The sequence below is a fragment of the Diceros bicornis genome, chromosome 36 (assembly GCF_020826845.1).
Source record: "Diceros bicornis minor isolate mBicDic1 chromosome 36, mDicBic1.mat.cur, whole genome shotgun sequence".
Taxonomy (NCBI): Eukaryota; Metazoa; Chordata; class Mammalia; order Perissodactyla; family Rhinocerotidae; genus Diceros; species Diceros bicornis.
The window spans coordinates 1,224,734-1,245,842 of NC_080775.1; the positions used below are offsets into that span (position 1 = coordinate 1,224,734).

Here is a 21,109-nt window from a genome sequence, read left to right on the forward strand (position 1 = left end):
TGTGAGTGAGGACTGCCACCCACAGCCTCACACCACAGCGAGCATCCGGGGTGGGCCCGGCGAGGCCCCGCTCCCCTTTGCCTCCAGACCTCCCGGGCCCAGCTGGCCTCTGCTCACTGCCAGTCGGTATTTGACGTTGGAGAGTACATTACCACTTATTTTTAAACGAGACATTTCAGGTGACCAAAATTGGAAGTAATGAAGCCTGTTTTGTCAAAGACTACGTGCAGAGCAGGGCAGTGATACATCGGCCTTGCGCTGCAGCTGCTCAGATAGGGGCCAGTTACTCTGCACTGACTGTGGTCCAAGCCCCCGTGTTGACAACACCCCCCAGGGTTTGTCCTGGGGGTCCTTGAGGGGCCTGAAGTCTGCCCACTCCGGCTGTCTGAGGCCCGGGGCCACACCCAAGATCCGGCGGGTCTGGGGCTCTGGTTTGCCTGAGTGACACTCCCCAGGGCCCATTAGTAACTGCGTGTCTCGGAGCCTGTGCGTGCTCCCTGCGGGGTTTTGACGGGGGCTTCACGCAGATCGGAACTGATGGTCCTGATCCGGGGAGGCCAGGGGACTCCCGCCCAGGAGGTGTCGCTCACTGCCGGGGCGTCCAGGGCAGCGTGGGCTGGTGGCAGGGCTCTGGTCGCAGGGGACGTTCATACACTTCACGTCGCTGAAGGGGAAGCAGAGTGGAAGTGATGTTTGCTGAGCAGGCCGACTGTTCATCGAGCGGAACTAGGGGAAACAGGGCTGAGCAGGCACTTTTCTAAGGAGGAGGTTTCAGAGCAGTGACGTTGTGCGATTGTGAAGTGTGAGTGTGAAAGGGAGAGGGACTGCCTGCACGTTTGGGGAGCGCCCTTGGCAGGCGCGGCGCTCTGGTTGCTCTTCTCTCCCTTGTAACTGGATTTAAGGACAGTTCGTGCTGGACGCCTTCTCTTGTTCAGTCCTGTCTCTTCTCCCTCCTCCTCCTTCAGTGGAAATGCTGGCTCCTTCGTTTATAAAGAAGTCTTTATGGAACACCTACTGTATGCCAGGCACTGGGGATACACGAATTAAAAAAACAAAAAGCACCCCGAATTGCTGCCCTGGTGGGTTCACTTTCTGGAGGCCTCTCCTGAAGGCTGGGGAATACAGCGGCCTCCCTCCATCCCTGCTGTGCCCAGGAGGAGCCCAGGGCCACAGCAGGAGCACCCAGGCCAGAGGCCAGCTGCAGGAGGTCCCCCTGGATTGTCCTGGTCCCTGTGGGGTCCCCTCAATGTCCCCTGTGCTGAGAACCCCTACTCCGCTCTGGTCCTCAGACTACCCCCTCCTCTACCAACTCCTCTCTTCCCTCCTCCTTTCCAAGTGAAGCCTCCGTCTGCACCGGCCTGTCACTGCCTTGTCCTGTCCCATCTTAGCTCCCGTGTCAACTTCTTCTTTCTTTTTTTTTTTGTGAGGAAGATCAGCCCTGAGCTAACATCCATGCTAATCCTCCTCTTTTTTTTGCTGAGGAAGACCGGCTCTGAGCTACCTTCTATTGCCAATCCTCCTCCATTTTTTTCCCCCCAAAGCCCCAGTAGATAGTTGTATGTCATAGTTGCACATCCTTCTAGTTACTGCATGTGGGACACGGCCTCAGCATGGCTGGAGAAGCGGTGTGTCGGTGCGCTCCCGGGATCTGAACCCGGGCCGCCAGTAGTGGAGCATGCGCACCTAACCGCTAAGCCACGGGGCTGGCCCCCGTGTCAACTTCTAATGGGATTTCTCCCCTGAACTCGCAGACATCCCCTCTGGTGTCAGTGGTCTTTTCTGAGTCCACGTTCTCCTTGCCTTTTGTCTCACTCAGCTCAGACTGCTGTGACAAAATACCCCAGGTTGGGGCTTAAACAGCAGACATTTATTTCCCACAGTTCTGGAGGTCCAAGATCAGGGCACCGGCAGATTCCGTGTCTGGTGAGGGCCGACTTCCTGGTTCATAGACGGCATCTTCTTGCTATGCCCTCACATGGTGGAGGGGGTGAGGGAGCTCTCTGGGGTCTCTTTTATAAGGACGCTAATCCCATCATGGGGCCTCCACCCTCACTACCTAATCTCCCGAAGGCCCATCTCCTAACACCATCGCAATGGGGGTTAGGTTTCAACATGTGAGTTTTGGGGACACAAACATTCAGTCCATAGTATCTTTTTTTGCATGATTGATCGTCTTCCTAGAGTGCTCTTAGGCGCAATGACAGCTGCATCACCTCACTCTCCTCCCATCTCCATGACAACGTGCCCCCCGTGGACCCAGTCCTCCCTCCATTCTCCAGTCCTTTCTCACCCCAGAAGCTGTGTTGCTCTTGCTCTGAAATCGTGGAATCTCTGAGTGGAACTGCCCTGCAAGGCCCAGCGGGGGGCCAGCTGCCACATGTGCCCAACGTCTCTGAAGGACGGCAGCTGACGTTTGTAGCACCTTTCGGTTTAGAGTGTCCACTTTCTCTGCTTTGATCCTTGCCACAACCCTCTGGGGCGAGTGTTACCCCATGTTATACTGCAAGCACTGAGAGGGTGGTGCCGTTTGCCCACGGCCACAGTGCTGATCAGCGGTGGAAGGCATCACATCTCCGTGCTCCACGCTGAGCTCCTCCTCCCAAGTCTCTGAGGAGCCATGAAACTTGTCTCCCAGGCGAGTGTGAGACACTTTTCTAAATGGTCTGTAGCTCAGGCTCTGAGCAGGTGGGAAGACCTACTTTCAATACTGAAGTTCCTAGCATGCTCAATTCCAGGTTCAGTCCAGTAATTTATAGTTCCGAAATGCTAGAGGGCTGAACGTGACCACTTTGGGGCAGGTCATCGTCAAGTCCATCAGTGTTATCCCAGGTCCTACTCACTCTTCATCTTTGTTGATAAAAGGACTTTTCCAGAAAGCTGGCTCTGGCAGGGTGTTGGCTTTCTAAAACTCACTTGGAAGACTGCATTTCCGCCATCAAGTTAAACCCGACAAGGAAACCTATTTGACAGCCCCAAGTGGACAGGGCATAGTGACTCACGGTGCCCACCTGGTTGTTTCGTCCTTCAGCCTTCACGCACACCTGTCAAATCCTAAGAATCAGGGTAGACTCCAGTTACTTTCCTTGGGAAACATGCATTCAGCTGAAACCTTTTACTGAGACAATCCATCATAAACTTCATGTTTTATAAAATAATTCTCGACAAGAAAGAAAAATGCCACAAGAAATGAGGCTGTGCCCCAGGCGAGGGCAGTGGGGACTTGGGTGTTATGAAGAATGAGTTGGGTGGATATGCAGGACCATTAAGTTTGAAGAGGTTACCAAGAATGATGGCTCTGCCCTCGTGAGAGGGGTCCTCCGTGGGTGAGAGCGAGCACTGGGTACCGGCCGAGAGTCACTTCTGGGAGACCCTAAAAAGATCAGTCTGGAGAGCTTATCTCCTTTGGCCAGTAAACAGCCCCACCACCAGACACCCAGATCCTCGAAGCTTGGTGATTCAGACCAGATGACCTCTGAGGCATGTCACACTCTGATGCATTGGAGATTTGTCTTGAACCTCATTTATGCTTTTAGGTCTCCTCCGTTCTCTACTCACAGCCGTGGCCCTAACTACCCTCTCCGTTAGGGGTGACTTCCTGTAAGACTTGAAGAATGAAAGGCTGCCCATCCTCCCGCACCCCTGCCTGGGTATGAAAGGACGCGTCAGAACATCCCTTCCTCCGCCTCTGCCCTCAGCCTGAGGTCTCATGTGCCCTCACTTGAGTTGAGTCTCACTGCAGTTAACGGGAAATAAGTGCAGACTAAAAAAATGCAACGAATCCCTACCTGGCCCGAAAGGCATGTGTGGTAGAATTTCAGACACTAACGGATGAGAAGAATACTTTTAAACAGGAAATCTTACCTGTGATCAAATTATAGCATACAACCCTGTGTTCAGCATCTTTGTAATTTTCTCCACTCCTGGGGTGACAAGTGACATATCAATGTCCCTTCAGTTAGCCCTGGACAGGGACAGAATGTGTTATTGGAAATACTCAGTGGAACACTGGAATGTTCCGCCCATGCCGAGTTCTGTAGAGCCGAGGCCGTAAACACTCCTGAGTGATGTTTTAGGTATTTCTTGTGGCCTGATATCCATCTGGCTTAGTATTCTACAGAAGTACCAGCCATGCCTGTATGTCACGTGCTGTGGCAAATTTGGGTGGGGGACTCAGAACATCTTAAATATTTGCAATGCTTTACTTGGCAAAGCACTGGGCCATTCCAACGTCACCGATTCCCCTCGTGGCCTGTGCAGCAGTGGGGTAAGGGCTGTTCCCCACACTTGACAGGGAGAAACTGGGGGTAAAGTTGTGCACTGAGGGATCCGTTTCGTCTCACACGGTTAACAAGGGGTTGAGTCAGGGCGTGGAGGTGCGTCTTTCCTCCCAGTCCTGTGATATTTTAAGGAGTTCATTTACGTTAATTCTATAAGGGTGACATCTGTGCTAGTGACTGTCACCTGGGCAGAATCCGCTAACAGACACAGTCTTTATTAAAGAGAAGATTTTAGAGTGGAGGATGGCATTGGAGTGGGCAGACCCTCTGTGGACTCTGACTAAGCCTACACACTGTCTTCTCCAGAGACCCTAGAACTTCGCTGAATACAAAGAACACAACCCAGGAGAGCACAATTCTACTCGATGTTTTTATTCACTTAACAGAACATTCACTTATCAGAGATCACTGAAGGGCAATTTACAGACCTTAGAGGCAAATAAACATATGTAAATTCATATTTTAAGGTTTTGGATTTTTTTTTTTTTTACAAATATTACAAATGTACATCCATTGGTACAATATTGCCATTCACTCATGCTTTTTATATACATACCTTCACTTAAGAATTACTATTTATTGAGTTCATTTTGCTTAAAAAATGCTGAAAATTAGCTGGGCACTGCTGGGAAGTTTTTTCTCCTTTACTGCTGCAAGCCCTGCGGAGTGATAGAAATCTAGAGCCTGTGTAAAGACAGGCCCCAGAATCCAGGTCATTCTATCTTTGTCTTTAGAGGATATTTCATCCCTCCAACCTTGATTTTGAAGTGACGAGTTGGGAAATGGGGATTTCTCTCTCCAGGGTTGGATACTGTTTGCAGCCCTGCAGGAGGGATATCGTTTGGTCTAAATTTCTAGAGATGTAGCCATCAGTGTCCCTTTTGGTGGGTGGTCAGACTGAGTGGACATGTTTCACAGGTCCTCAAAAGGACCCTAGTACATCCCTGTGGACCAAAGGTCACCAGAACACATCAGGAGCTTCCGCCTAATCCTGAGCATTGGCCCGATTCACAGGGCAGCGAAGCGGAACTCAGGGTAGACACACGCCTGAGACTTGTTCTCAGCAGTGCCAGTGGATCAGAAGGTTAGGAGAGGGAAGAACAGGCAAGAAAAAGAGGAGAAGGAAGGGAACGGGAGAAAAATATGAGAAAGAAAACCAAGGAGGCAGCACTGGTGGAGAATAAGCCAACAGTGGTGGCAATGGTCTGGTCGCGTGTCTCTGGTTTCCGAGAACTGAGAGGTGCCCCGTTTGTTCTCCACGGCCACTTCGCCCATAGCCTGCATCTTTGTCTCTTTGTTTCTGCTCCCCCATTTCCCCCTCTGTCCTTTACTTTATCTGATTCAGAATTTGCAGGAGAAGTTAGACAGGAGCCAACAATATCCCAGCATTCCCAGAAACAGCAGTGCCCCAGCTTGGAATCAGCCAGGACCACGGACAGCAGAGGGCAAGCTGCTGCTCCGCATGTCCCTCTCGCCCCACCTGCCCTCTCCCCACGTTACCCCACACGTCACATCACTGTGCTGGGAGAAGCAGTAACACCAGTAAGACCTCCGAGGGGCAGGTGGGCCCCGCTAGATGCTGCCTGAGGTGGTACAGCCTTTCCTGAAATACAGAGCTTTTAACTTTTCACTCCATCCGTGAACTCTGCAAGAATGCAGAGCTGAGACAGCCTTGCGAAATGTGCAGGACGGCGGATTCCGCTGATGCTGGCCTGGATTACAGACTGCGGCCTCTGCTGGGGAGGAGGGTGGAGAAACCAGCAAACGAATGTCAGGCTTTGCTGAGTGTTGAGTGAGACTTCGTGAGGCAGTCGGATGGTAGGACACAGAAGGACTTTCCTAACTTCCCTTTGGTGTCATTAGAAAGTGATATTTATTGTATTTTAGGCCAATTAGACAGATGATTTCATTAGAATGGCTTCTTAAAAAATGAGTATAGACGTTTTCCTAAATTAAAAATTTCTAAGTTTCAAATGTCCTTTTTAATTTTTTTAACAAGATGCTATAGACACGTCTTGAAATTTATAATCTAAAAATAGGATTTCATCAAAATACTCTATTCTATTCTGGGCATTGATATACCATGTATTTACTGTTTATGGCTCTCCAGACATGGTAAACACTATACCAAAACAAAACAAAACAAAGGCATTTAACTTCATTGATAAGGACAGTGTCCTGTGAGAAGGAAAATTATGTGGGAAAAAGATGAGCTGTGTTTGCTGGAAAAGTAACTCAACCTGGTGTTTCTGAGATTCATCCCAAATCAGTCGTGCGGGATAGATACACACAGACCCAGAGAGAACACAGGAATGAGAGGAACAGTAGTTAGACCCGCAGATCTTGTCCATGGCAAAAACAACAACCAAAGAAACCCTGAATCCAGTAGCTTGCTCTCACACGTCCTTGTGAACCGCGTGCTGGAGATGGACTAGCAGAGTGCACAGGACCCTCGGCCTCTCGGGACTCAGTCCTGTGAGAGGGCTCGCCAGTGGTCAGACACTGACTTTCTGGCCACGAACCAGGCAGGAAATCCCATAACTTATCTCCCCGAGAGGAGAGCCATGCATGCTGCGGAGGCAAATAAAGACGGTGTGGATTTTATCTGGACTTCAGTAGTCGGGCTAAATAGATGTAAATACAGAACACAGAGAGCTTGAAAACACAGGACTTCGAGCAGTCAGGTGTGTGAAGCACAGAGATGCAGGATGGTGATTCTGAGGCAGATTCAGAGGGGCAGAGGGGGCAGTCAGGTAGTCAGCTGCCTGGAGCCCCTGACGTCGTCTGTTAACCTTCCTGTTGTTCTGCTTGCTCATATTTTCCAGGTGACTAAGTTACACCTCACCTCCTCGGGTTTTGTTCTCCTTACGGAAACCTCAGGTGGTGAGGGGGGTGTGGGCTCCTCTCAAGACTCTAATTCACCAGATTTTTCTATTAAAAGTGCAGGCTAGACCTGGCTTACAGCAGCGTGGGGACGTACTTTTGGGCTTTGAAGCAGAGAGCGAAATCCTGAGGCTTGTCCCACAGGACCTTTAGTCTCTGGCTGACACGACCCTCCCCCTCCAGCTACAGCAGGTGGTTGGCTAGACTCCTGGGACCCCGCCTCTTCTTGGCTGGGTCAGCCTCTGGTCATCTCAGCTCTCCTTCTCCTTCCACTGCCCCTCTGCCCAGAGCCTGGGATCCCCCCCTTCCCCTATCTCCCCATCCATTTCCTGCCCACTTGGACAGGCACCTGCATGGCAGGGCTCCAGGCTCTGAAACAGACTTCCTGCTGCAGTGGAAACTCTTCTCCCTATAAACTTTCTCTGCGGAGCCTTAATCTTTCCTTCCAGGAAGTCCCCTGCTGACCTAACAGACTAGTCCCTACACGAGTGCTAATGGGTAGAGCGGTGTTAATGTGTGGCTTTCTCCAGAAGTAGATATTTATATCTTAGTGAAGTTTGGGTTGTTTCTGGGGAGCCAGTGCCTTAGACAAAATGAATCATGGCCAAATAGCTGCAATCCAGGCCCTGTGGGAGTCTTCATTATTGGGTAGGTGAGTACCTTCCAGCTCCCTCGAATCAGACCACATAGGTGGTACCCACTGTGCCTGTTTGGAGATGGATCCCTCCCGCATCTTCTGTGATGGTTAGGATGCTGCTGCTGATGCCGTCTCTTGATTGTAGAGGAGCATTACTTGGAGCACGTTGATATATGCACATATACACTTCTCCAAGCCACAGCTCAGAGTGTTAGTAAGTTAAGGTTCAGGTCACAGATTTCAACCAGGAATGGACAGCACCTGCATACTTGCAGAGAAGGGCTCCAGACGCCTGGCGGTTGTTGTAAGTCAGCTCTCCAGGTTTTCGGTTCTTTAAGCTTCATCCTGGTGACACATCAAATTACCAGAAACAAATATAAATTGGCCGTTTGAGCATAGATTTTGTACTGAATTAAGATTTCATTTTATTTTCTCGATTTTTATGAAAGATTAATGTGAGTCATCTATTTGCAAAAGCATTGTCTTGTCTTTCGAAACTGTATGTTGAAGAAGTCATCTGCTTCAGTGTCCATTTTCTTTTCTAAAAGGAGTGATCGATTTGACTTTGTATTAAATCCCAGGAAAAATTTCTATTTCCATACTAACGTCTCTACTTCTTGTTATCTTGTAACAAATATCTACAACTCAGTTTGTTTCATGTTTGCCTCATTGTTACGATATCTGCAATTTGTACTTGAGTATATACAGCGTGATGTTATGCTTGCATTTCTTGGGTTAGGTGGCAAGCCCATGTCTTCGTCAGGATGTTCACCCACGGTTGGTCAGCTGGAATTCTAACCAGGCAGCCCATACTCCAGAGCTGGCTGCTAACTACTAAGCTTTGCTGTTTAGCACAATGAATTTCAGATGTGGATCTTTTTACTGGAGAAATTAGAGACCTGTTATCTAGCATGACGGATGTTAGAAATGAGTTCTCAATGGTAAAAGTAAAACAACTCGAGGTCCTGGATGGAGAGGTGTGTGGGAGACGTGCCTCCCTCTTTCGTGAATGGGGCCTGTGGTCCTGCACCCCCACTCTTACGCATGGTGCCAGGGGCTACGTCCCAAATGGTCCTGTGTCCAGCTGTGCGCTGGAGGATTCCGGCTGTCTGAAGCCTGCTCTAAAGGTGACAGAATCCTGCCTCCTGCATTTTTGCAGCTGCTCTAAGTGAATTTTTTTTTTTGTCATTTAAGATGGTGATCCAGGAACCTAAAGGAATGGAGAGCTTGTAGCTCCTCAAGCCCCAAGTAGAGGTTCTTTTGGATGTTTTTGTTGTGCTTGCTTTCTGATAAAAATGTGGTTCAGCAGTTGGAATCTGGTCTGAGACGCGGTCTCCTTGTTCCCTGGTGGGGGGGTCGTAGGTAGGAGCTGATCTTTATGCCCTCAGACTTCTTCAGTGGCCTCGTTACCTGCCAAGGAGACTGAGCTGTGAGTGACGAGGCGGGCATGGGACATGTGCACCCCTTAGCTACTGGGAAGTTCAGAGAGAGCTTCTTCACGTCGTACGTCTCAGCTCACGGGTGCCTTGGACTGTTCCTTTGCTCTGCAGGAATGGTCTTCATTTCTCTGGTCCTATTTCAGGGGTTCTTTCATATTGTGCACCTCAAATCCTTTTTGAAAGGAGGCGGAGTAAAAAACTTAAATGAAAATATAGAGCGTTCTTCCTGGCTTCTTTGGGGAGGAGCCCATGGCTTTTCTCTTCACTTGTGGCGTATCTTGAATTTCATATAAGCTTGTGCTAGTGAGAGCCAAACGCATCACTCGAGGGGTGCGTGGTGGGGAGAGGAGCGTGGGGATTGGTGCCTGAGGTTGATTCCAACTGGCAATGCCTCAGTACCACCTTTCAAGGCTGCAGCTCAGACCTTCTGCCTGAATAGAGACTTCCCCTTCACCCCCCAGAGGGGAGAGTCAGCTGCACTTGTGCCTCTAGGTTGGGGGGCGTTCTTGGTTCTAGCAACCTGGGAGCAGCCATCTGAGAAGCAGCCTGTTCCTAAGGTAAGTCTAATCCCTCATCTGAACATTGCACACTCGCGTATTTCTGGAACACCACAGGGAAATGAATGCACAGAACCATCAGCACCATCTGTCCTCACACACGCGCGCACGCACGGCCTCGCCTTCTCCAGGCATTTCACTCGGGTCGAAGGGCAGGGGCAAGAGCCTCATAGAGTCAGTAGGAACTGGTCTTGCTCGGGCGGCTTCCTCACCCAGGTGCCCAGGCCAGCCTTCTGGAACGCTCTGAACAGCTGCTGTTTCACAGCCTGGTAGGTGCAGGCCCCCAGCTTGGCCTCACAGTACATTGATGGCGTGTCTCCGTGGCTCGGTATCCGCGTGCTCAGCTGTGGGACGGGAATGAGAGAGAACAGGTGAGCGGCTGGCAGAAGCAGAGCCTCCCGGACGGATGGAACGGCTGCAGGAGCAACACGTGGGCCCCTGGGCCCGCACTGTGCTTTCCCTCCTCTCTTCCTTTACACAGAAAAGGGGCGTGATAAAGGGTGACCGTGTACTTGAATTGGCTAAGAGGGTAGATCTTAAATTGGGTCTCCTCACCACACACAGAAGCGGTAACTCTGCAGAGGTGATGGACGTGTTAATTAGCTGGATTGTGGTGGTTATTTCACAACGTACACACGTCAGAATATCATGTCGTACAGCTTAAGTATACAGTCACGCAGTGCACAGCGAGGTTTCAGTCAAGGACAGACCGCATGTACGACCGACTGTGGCCCCATAACGTTAGTACCGTACAGCCTAGGTGTGTAGTAGGCTGTACTATCTAGGTTTGTGTAAGTACATGATATTCGCACAATGATGAAATCGCCTGAAGACACATTTCTCAGAACATATCCCTGTCATTAAGCGACACATGACTGTATACAATGTTTATATGTCAATCACACCTCAATAAACCTGTTAACAAAGAAAAATATCTATTTTGCCTAAATTGGCCCATTGATAAAATATCATACAAGATGATACGAAAAGAAAAGAGTGACTGTAGTAGTTTCTGAGTTCTGTGAGGTGATTCTGTAATTCCAGGGAAAACCTAATTATTCAGGAAACTTTGCTTCACAAGAAGTGTGAATGATTAATGAGCAAAATAAACAAAGAACTTGCCTGCTACTGAAGATACCAGCACTGTGTGTGTTCTTTTCTTTTTGGAGGAGCGTCAGGGCTCACACTGGGTGGGGATGGGGGTGGGTGGTTTTGGGACCTAGATCAGCAGGGCAGGCAGAAGTGGAAGGGTCCAGGAACATCGCTAGCCAGCAGGAAAACAGTGAAAGAGGATGTGTCCTCCCTCTGCCTGGGTTCCGAGTTGCACCAGGCAAAGCCCTGCGGCCAGTGAAGGCAGGGACCCCACACGGCGGGAGGTTAGGGGAACAGGGGGCGGGAGGTCTGGATCCTGAGACCCTACAGGGTCTCCGGGGAGTCTGGAGGCCAGCATGCCCCCCTGCTGCCAAGTTCTCTCTCTGACGTTCTCTGCCTGTGTAATTCAGGGGAAATGAGCTCACTCTTCTGAGGGTAAGTGTCCTTATATCTGACCTGGGAATAATACTTTCAAAAGGTTTCCATGGTCATAGCAGGTGTTCAGGAATATGCTGCTTTTCCTCTTGACTCTGGAGCCACAGCTCAGCTCCAGTGCTGCTGGTCTGGGGCCCATGCTTGGAGCAGCTAAGAGTGAAGTCCACGGGCAGCTGGGGAAAAGGAAACAGCCCAGGACCCACTTTTGTGTCGTGTGTCACCCTCGATCAGACCGACTGATGGCTTTCTGCCAGCCCCTCGCTTGTGTCCGGGCTGGAGCCCGAGTGCAGCTGCAGCTGGCCCGCCACCCCCCAGCTCCAAAAGGAGCGAGTGGGCATTACCTTCCCGTAAAGCCGTGCCCACCGGGCAGAGAACATGTGCTTGCAGAGCCTGGAGGAGCTCCCACAGCTGCGCTTCCCGGTGGTGGCGTCAATAATCTCCATGTCCGCGTTTCCCACCACCCAGTTCAAGCTGAAGTGGGGAGACTTCCCCTGCTGGCGCGCCTCGGCGTTACTCACTCCTGTCAGAGAAATCAGAAGCAGCCAGGCATCAGTATTCCCAGCCCTGAGCAGGGCTCCCCTGAGATGGAGAATAATGGGAGATGGTCTGTGTGTGCGCTGGTGTCAGAGTCATCGTTTTGTACGTAAACCTTGGTCAGGTCAGTTTCACTTTGGGGACTGATGTGGAAAATAAAGCCGGACCTTAATGAAAGCCTCGCACTGAGACATTGCTGGCACTCATTTCTCACCTTTTAATGTAAAGGCAGTCTTGTAATAATAAAGTGCTGCCCAGATATTTCCCTCTTTCTGTAAATGTTTGTTGAGTAGATTAATGAGCACAGGGAGCCATGTAACAGCCATCTGAGGATGCGCGTTTATTGGGCACCTGCTGCATGCCCCGCTCTGCATGAGGCCAACACGGGGACAGTAAATGTACAGACAGGCCCTCAGGTTTATGGTTTGGTCGATGAGATAAAAAGCTAATGAAGATGAGGGACCTAAGAGTGCAGGATAATCAATCAAGCAATGTGATCCAGAAACAGCCCCGGCTACGGAATTTTTGAGACCTAGAGCAAAACGACAACGTGGGACCCCATGTCCGACAGTTGTTAAAACTTTCAGGATGACAAGAGAGCATTAAACCTGGCGCAGGTCCTTCTAACCGAGGTCCCTGTGTGGCTGCTCGGGGCACACGCTGGTGAAGCTGGTCCCGTCCAGAAGGCCTCCAGAATTTGCAGGGAAGTCCTTCTTTCCAAGTTTCTCCCCTAGTCAGACTGTATGCCGGTTGTTGATTGGGACGATACGTTCCCCGTGATCAGATGCTCACACAGCGGCTCAGAGAAGGGAGAGTCAGAGTGGTCCTCCTCCGGGACAGCACCTGTTTGCAACCTGGCGAGGTGGCCACACTTCGTAGCTTCTAGCGTCAGCCTGGCCTCCAGTCCTGCCTGTGCCCTGTGATGCCCCTCGTGCCCATCAGGAAGGCCGGAGACGCTCCAGGAGAGATGTTGGGGCAGCGCGGCCCCGGTGAGGCCTCTCCCGCCTCCCGCTGTGACTGTCCGGAGGATCTAAAACATGCGTGGCTCTGACGCAGCCCTCCCCCTTCGTCCTCTTCCTTCTGGAGGCCACGTTTCCATTCCATGGCCTTGGGGGAGGGATCTGAAGAGTCACAGCTGGGAGGGAAGGCGCCATTTCCCGGGGCCACGGCCAAATGCCTTCCACGGTCCAAGCTTCCCCGAGGCCGCTCCACACGCACCGGACGTGGCCCAGGGTCTGCTGGGGTCACGTGGAGCAGGCGCGGCCCGGCTCACAAAGGTGAGCGGGGCAGGAAGTCCATCTCGTTTGTTGTCTCCCAGGAAACTGTGGGACATGCAGCAGAGCCCAGAAACCCCGTCTCTGGATCTCTCAGCCCCTGTTCCTCCTGCAGATGCTTTCCCCGTTCCAGCCCATCCACACGGGTCCCCCCATCCCAGTGGAGGCCCCGAGGGTCTTCTCTCCGGGAGGAGTCGTGTGTCACTGGAGCGAGGGGTGCCTGCGGGACAGAACTGGCCGCTTCAGTGCACTGACTAGGCCGCGGCTGGTTGCTCAGGGGTCATGGCGAGTCGCACGGTGGGTGGAGAAGCCCTGGTGTTGGGAAGCAGTCAGGGCGTGAAGGGCTCGCTGGCTTTCGGGGGCCTGCAGGGACATCCCGTGAGGGAGCAACCCCTGCATCCAGTGACAGCCCAGGGCCCCGCACCTTCCTGGAGGCCGCTGGGCTTCTGTGCAGCTCCGAGCTGCAAAGCTACAGATCCCAGGTCCTCGCGCTGCCCCAGCTTGCCCCCACGCAGGGGCTTCCTGGGCAGGACCCAGCCCACCCCCTGCACAGGCGCAGTCTGAGTCTGCCGCCTGCACAGCCTGGCTCCAGACCACAGTCCCCGGTGACCTTCTCCTGGTCATGGATGGGCAGTGCCGGGCACCAGGCTGATTCCATCCATGTCGGCTTGTTCCTTTTCCTTGAAGTGATTCCCTGTGGTAGCTCCCCATGCTGAGAGACAGTCTGGCATGTTGGCAGCCGAGGCCGTCCTACTGGGCAGGAGGAGGCAGTGGCCGAGGTGTGGGGTGACCGGGCACAAAGAGAGGTTGGCACTGCTCCAGAGCCGCACACAGCCAGGCATGGCCTTGTCACCTGGCTCTTCTCACAGCTCTGAACTTGGAGGAAAGTCCCTGAGAACCCGATGTTTCCCTCTGTGTCCTCTCTCTGCTGTGGAAAGTGTCACCACTTGGCTGCCGGCTCTCAGAACACAGACACCCGCTTGCAGAGGACTCGGCTGCAGCCCTGGCAGGGTGCCCCACCTGGGTTGCCGCTCCAGCCCCCCAGCTCCACCCGCAGAGGACCGGGGTGGGGGGGGGGGAAGGGAGAAGCAGAGAAAGCCAGCGCTGGCCCTGGCCGGGATGCGACCTGACCTGCAGAGGGCGCTTCCCCTCCCACCAGCACCTGAGCCACCGCCCTGTAGCTTTGGCCCGTTTGTTGGTGTTTGTAGGAGCAAAGCAGTGTGTGGACAGGAAAATAGCTAATGCTGTAAGAAATGCCGAAGCTCACTCACGACTCCGTAAATCAAATTGCAGAAATTGTGGATTTGTCACTATACTAGCCCTCATAACCACTGTCTGCAAATGAAATAAATTGTAAGTCCAGCCACCATCTTCCACGTCAACGAGTGTCTCCGTGACCAGAGGTGGGACTATGGGGCTGGGGGAGCTGCCTCAGCATGGACTTAGGATCTGGAAACTTAGTTCAGTCCCGTCTTTGCTCCTCATTCGCTCTGCTACTCAGCCGGTCTTTTCTGTACTCGGGATCACAACAACTTCTTGTCGAAGGTCAAACAGGGCAGTTAGGAGCATTCTGAAAGTGTCCAGTGCCGTGACTGTTGTCCTTTTCATTTGAGGGGTGAAGGCCGACTCTGGTTGGCTTAGTGATCTCCACGTCATACAAATCAAGAATGTTCCCAATTGGGTAACAGAGTCTTTCCCAATTTAGTGGTCATCGGGAAGACACAGATAATACTTCAGATTGATAAGGTCTTCCGAAGACATGTTAGGATGCTCGATTAGGTCGCTTCCCGGTTCTTCTTTTGTCTATTTATTTTGGCCTGGGGGAGACACTTGGTTTCTAAGGAACCTTATGCACCTGTCCAAATGATCTCATTCGCTATGTGTTGATTTTACAATTTTAAATTAATTTGGTGCCCCAATCTCGAGCAGGGACTAGTCCATAGATCAGAGCTCCTTCAGTATTTCCCCAGGCCGTGGATGACGGTTTCTGAAAGCGTTGAGAGGGGGAGGTCCAAACCCAGTCCCCTCAGCGCCAGTCACCTCATGGCTGGTCCTCTCAGATGGTGCCGGATGATATGAAGACGCGTGTGCTCAGGCCCAGAAGTGAGAATCTGGTCTGCATTTCATTTTTCCTCCCATTGTCTGGAGGTTGTGAAGGTGAAAGAGGCACACGTTCCTGGGATCGTTCTTCCTGAAGTCGTCATCAAATGATGGAAATCAAAATCAAGTCTGAAGTACACGGTATATCCACAGTCACAGGTGCAGCCTCCTAAGACCCATTTTCATTATGATCCTCAAGATAGCACATTAGCACCTTCTCCTGATCCAATCCACTCTGAAGATATAATATTACCTCCTTTTACCCCAGTCCACAGCGTTACATCCTCCTGGAGACTATTCAGAGCTCTCTATCCAGAGAAAGATGGAAGCCATCAAAGCCTGCCGTTGGCAAGGGGCCCAGTCCTAGTTAGGATCCAGGGAAGAGCTTTTATGGTCTGAACACTGAAAACACAAGCTTGTGTCCCTGTGCTCCAAGAAGAGAAGAAGGTCCTCCTGAGAAATAAACACTTGGAAAACTCAGCACTGTGCACAGCCAACCTTTGTTCAAGGTCACAGGGTCTGTTCGCGTGTATGTACATTGGGAGTCCTCATATTTTTCACCCTGCAGACCACTTCAGCCAGAGATTCTGAAATCCTGCTCCTTGATATCCAAAAAAGAAAACAAATCACAACAAAACCAACCCGGTATGAATAGGGGGGGACTTTTGTCTTGACTGTAACCTGGGGACATAAAAACAATGTTGCATATGTCAATGTGATTTTATACTTTTAGCAGTGCAGCCCTGTGTTAATTTCCTGGGGCTGCTCCAGTAAATTGCCACCAAGTGGGTGGCTTAAAGAAAGTAAGAGAAATTTATTCCCTCACAGTCTGGAGGCCAGCAGTCCAAAATCAAGGTGTCCCAGGGCCTTGCTCGCTCCAGAGGCACTAACGGAGGATCCTTCCTTGCCGCGTCCAGCTTTTGGAGGCTCCAGGAGGTCCTGAGATTGTGGCCGAAATCATTCCCATCTCTGCCTCTGTCTTCACGTGGCTTCTGCTCCCTTTCTGTTTCTCTGTCTGACTCTCTGACTCTCTCTGTCTCTGTCTCTCTGTCTCTTGTCTCTCTCTCTGTCTCTCTCCATCTCCTTCAGCCTCTCTCTTATAAGGACACTTGTGCTGGTGTGTAGGACCCACTGACATATCCAGTATAAACTCATCTCAAAATCCTTAACTTAATCAGACCTGCAAAGACCCTTTTCCCAAACAGGATAATCCGTAGGTTTCAGGGATCAGGCTCTGGTATTTTGGCCTATGAACCAGTGAGAAGACTTCCTGGGGAAGGAGTAATCTGACCCTCCCGCACCTCTGGCAGGAGGACTGGATTTGCAGGTGTGGGGTCGCAGCTGCCCTCAACCACGTCCGAACGCCTTTTGTCTGAGCTGTGACTGTGGGGCACAGCGGCTGGCTGGGGAGAATGTTGGTCACCTTGGCCGGGTAAGAGCTCAGTTTGGGGACTTGTTGAGACAGTCCCAGTGGTCTACGAAAGAGCCCCACCCACCTGGACAGTCTCTCTACCAGAGTGGTCGCCAACGGAGACAATGCTGATGCAAATCTGCGCGACCTGATACGCACGGAGAGGTGCTGGCCTACACTGATGCCTACACGTGCCACGCAGCACACGGCTGAGTGTCTTTACGCCTGTCTAGAGACAGAGTAGACGCACGCGAGAATTAACGGGTCTCCGTCAGCCTCCCACACAGACAGTCACCGCCAGGGTGACTGATCCACGGAGATTGTTGGACATTCATTTAAGTGCACACAATTGTGTCAGTCGGGTGGACTGTGAGAGTAGAGCACATTCATACCACCGCTGTAACTTACTAGCAGTGTGGCCTCTGATAAGCCAATAAACCTACTAACTACTCTACTACTATCACCACCACCCCTGCGGTTACTATCGCCATGACTTCCACTGCTACGGCTGCCATTATTAAGAGTCATGAGAGTGAATCTGCAGCTCACCCATGAAAATGAGTGTTATTATGGCTCACATAGCTATTAAAAGATGCCTTACTTGGAGAAAATCCTTACGTACCTTTTTTTAAAGCAGTATATAAGAAAGACATCGTAGCATTTCTTTAAATAGTTAGTGGGCCTACTATATTTAAAATGTAATTCACTTTCCACAAATTAAATCTATACAAGACATTCAGGGATATAATTTTTACGTGAAGTGAGGCAAGTCTGTATTAGAGGGTAGCACTGTGTTTAATTTTGTGAAATGGGTGAAGCGGCATGCTTCCAGGCGTGCATGGAATCGCAAAGTTGCCAGAATAGAGGGGACTGCTCGAGTTTATATACCGTCAGATACTCTGTGGGGTCTCATGTGCGCGCACACACCCACGTGCACACCTGCACACACACCAACACATGCATGCACATACAATCACACAGGCACACACAATCACACAGATACACACACATCACACACATCACACACACGCACACTCCCTCCCACCCCCTCACTCTGCACACACACTTATAATGGCAGTGAGCTAGTAGTATTTTAATGTGAACGCAGGATCTGGAGTAACTACTAAGGCTGTATTCATGTCATTTGATTCTTTTTCATTAGCGTGAACATTACTGTAATTGACAGTAATTTTATAGCTACTGTCTTGTCTTAATAGAGCATATTTCAGGGGAAATGGGCAGAATGTGGTGGAGTGTGGAGACAGTGTGGAGGGGAACAGAGGGTGACAGTGAACTCTTTCTGCCGTGAGATATCCTGACAGGTTCTCTGGGTTCCTGCCAAGCCAAAGGTGAACACACAATGTAAGGAAAAACTAGGCCATGACAGGTTTTCCCCTCCCTGTCCGTCTCTGACCAGGTTGGGGAGGTGGTGGCTGAAACGGTCGAGAGCAGTGTGGAGGGCACGTGCACGTGCCAGTGTGACAGCCCTGCGGTCACTGGTCTGGGAGAAGGTTCTGGGGAGGGCGGTGGCACCAGGGTGGGAGGCTGGAGCCTTTCTTTTAATGAGGGTCTCCCTTACTGATTTTCAGGGACTTCCTGCCTAGAGTCAATAGGATCGTGATCACATCATCTGTGATCATAAATGACAGTGGTTTGCATTCGTCATAGTTTAAAATGCACGTGCTCACAGGACACTCCAAAAGATGTGAAATTTCCTCCATGGCAGGAAAAAATTTGAATATTTCATTTTATAACCTGATAATGACATGCTTCTTGGTTCCTGTGAGGATTGTCCTTTTTCAAAAGATGTGGGGCAAAGGGACTTCGGCAGAATATAGTCGATTTTGCTTCAAGTTCTATATTTTTTCACTGCTGTCGTGTCCAATATGTAGAAATAAGCCAAGTTTCATACTGGATAGAATGTGGATGATTTTCATTGCTCTTTATTTTGCGTTATCCATTTGGGGTCATTTTTCTTATGCCCAAATAACACACTTAGTGTTTCCTTTAGTGCGAGTCTGCTGGAGTTGAATCAGCTCCGTCTGTCTGTCTGGAATGTTGTCTTGCTCTCATTGAAAGGATACTCTAACTGGGTCTAGGATTTTATGTTGAGATTAATTTTCTGTGAGCATTTTAAAGATATCATTTCCTTGTTTTTCTTTTCCAAGAATCAGCTCTCATTCTGATTTTGCTCCTTTGATGTTGATCTGTCTTTTACTTTCTGTCTGCTTTTAAGATTTTTTCTGTCTTTTTTTTTTTTGTAAGCAATTTTACTGCTCAGGGGAGGATTTAAAAAACTTCTTCTTGGGGTATAATATGCTTTTTAGATCTGTAGCTTGATGCTTTTCACCTGCCCTGGAGAGTTCTTCATTATTATCTCTTCAGATATCTCTCCTGCTCCAGTTTTCTCTCTCCTTCTGGAACTCTTGTTATGTGTATATTAGACCGTCTGACCTTCTGATTTAGGGTGAGCGTCACTTTATAACCCCTGGCTTTATTTTTCTACACAGCATTTCTAGTTTGTCTGTTTGGCAGTCTGTCATCCCCACTGGAACGTCATCGCCCTGGGGATGGATTTTCGACCATTTCCTTCACTGCTCTGTTCCCACGCAGCCCTGTCCCTGGCACGTCGTAAGCCATCAATCCATATGTGTTGAATGATTAAATGGGTGCCTGGTTTATGTTGACCAACTTCTTAGTGTTTGGATAAATTAAATGGATTGACAATGGTAGTGTTTTCCTTAAATGGTAAAATTCTCAGGAGCAATCTAATTAAGTTTGGTGTTCAGTTCTTTTGTGAAACAATTCCTTAAAATCATGGTGGAAGTGAAATGGAGCTTAATTGATATACAACTATTTTTAAAACAACTCCCCAGAAAACTAAAACAAGGTTTTCCCATAATTTTAAATTTATTGTAAGCTATGTGCCATCTAATTTGCTTAGGGAGATTAGTGCCAATCTATGGAAATGTCTTATTAAATAGTTCTTAGTTGAATCTAACTTATTTGATCTCCATACAAAGATATTAGGATTATTTTTGGATTATTCTAGCAAGATTTATAATAATTTTGTTTTCTACCAAAAATTCCTTCAAAGACATCTGAGGATAAATTCCTACCTCTTAATGACTCTACGATGAAGGAGCCTGCTCAGATATTTTTTTTTTGGTGAGGAAGATCAGCTCTGAGCTAACAACATGCCAATCCTCTTCTTTTTGCTGAGGAAGACTGGCCCTGGGCTAAAATCTGTGCCTATCTTCTTCTACTTTACATGGGACGCCACCACAGCATGGCCTGACAATTGGTGCATTGGTGTGCACCTGGGAACTGAACGCAGGCCGCCAGCAGCAGAGTGCACGTACTTAACCACTACACCATGGGTCCGGCCCCTCAGATATTTTTTTGGAGCTCATGTGTTTTATCCTAAATGTTTATGAACCGTTTATAGGTGACTCTCTTATTTACCTGTGTTTATTTTAATATAAAAATAATGTGGCAAATTACTTACCATCTGCATAATAGAAAATCTTTGCTACTGCCCCAATGGGTTATTTTGCAAGATACTATTAATGAGCACCAATTTCAGAAATTTCTCCTGAATTAAAGAGGCTTAACACTCCATATCAGAGTCTACAGCTTAGTGTGACAATATTTTGGAAATACAAACTCACACAAAAATGGATATAAATGGCAACAGACGTCCTTGCCATCCCACCCACCACTGTTCCCTAAAGAGAGGTGTCTGGGATGCAACCAGTCGGTGGTATTGGGCAAAACATAGAGGCTGCTGTTGGGGGACATTTCCGTAAGTATCAAACTTCTTTCTGATAAATTCAGTTGCTTATGAAACATGGAAGTTTGAAAAGCCTTCTATACCAGTTAGTCATTTTGACCGTTTCAGGAAAACATGTGCTGTGGAAAAAGACAGTGGATCCTCTTCTCTCGCTATCGCCCATCTTGTAATTTTTATCACATGAACATGAACCGAGAGTCTTAAATAACTCACAGTTCCGACATTCAGTTCCTTTGTCCATCTCTCAGATTTCACGTTCTTTGCCAAGACCTTGCCGTGGGCTATAAAACTAATGACAAGTTTTATCTTCAATGTGGACCAAGAAGGTTCAACACTGAAAACATATTTGTAAAACATGCCATTAGCACAAGCAAAGAATTTATCCTTTGTTGTGATTCTTTTTCCTGATGAAGAAAAATAAAAATGGAGCCTGGAGTTGAAAGCTCAGGAAAACTGTACCCTCAGCCTGGCAGAACAAGCTTTCAAAGTCACTTTCTAACACTTTACGTTTTTTCTGAAAAGATGAGTATTCAGAGCACAGATTTTTATTAATTATCATTCTCACCATTTTATCACCCTGTTGAATACCCTGAGAAAGACCAAAGGCAAGTTCCTCTAGGGGAGCTCTTCTCAGTCGAGGATGCAGCTCTCCTGGGTGATTCGGGATGCACGGCTGC

General features: G+C 49.5%; 1 protein-coding gene across 1 annotated transcript in view; it reads right to left on the reverse strand.

Moving 5' to 3' along the window:
• Positions 1 to 9,960: 9,960 nt before the first annotated feature.
• The window catches only part of ADARB2 (adenosine deaminase RNA specific B2 (inactive)), a 461,460-nt gene continuing 450,311 nt past the window's right edge, over positions 9,961 to 21,109 (reverse strand). Inside the window, exons 9-10 of the mRNA XM_058532337.1 lie at positions 11,662 to 11,840; positions 9,961 to 10,137 (exon numbers count right to left, since the gene is read on the reverse strand). Of these exons, the coding sequence (XP_058388320.1) occupies positions 9,961 to 10,137; positions 11,662 to 11,840 (356 nt within the window). The remainder of the gene's footprint in view (positions 10,138 to 11,661; positions 11,841 to 21,109) is intronic.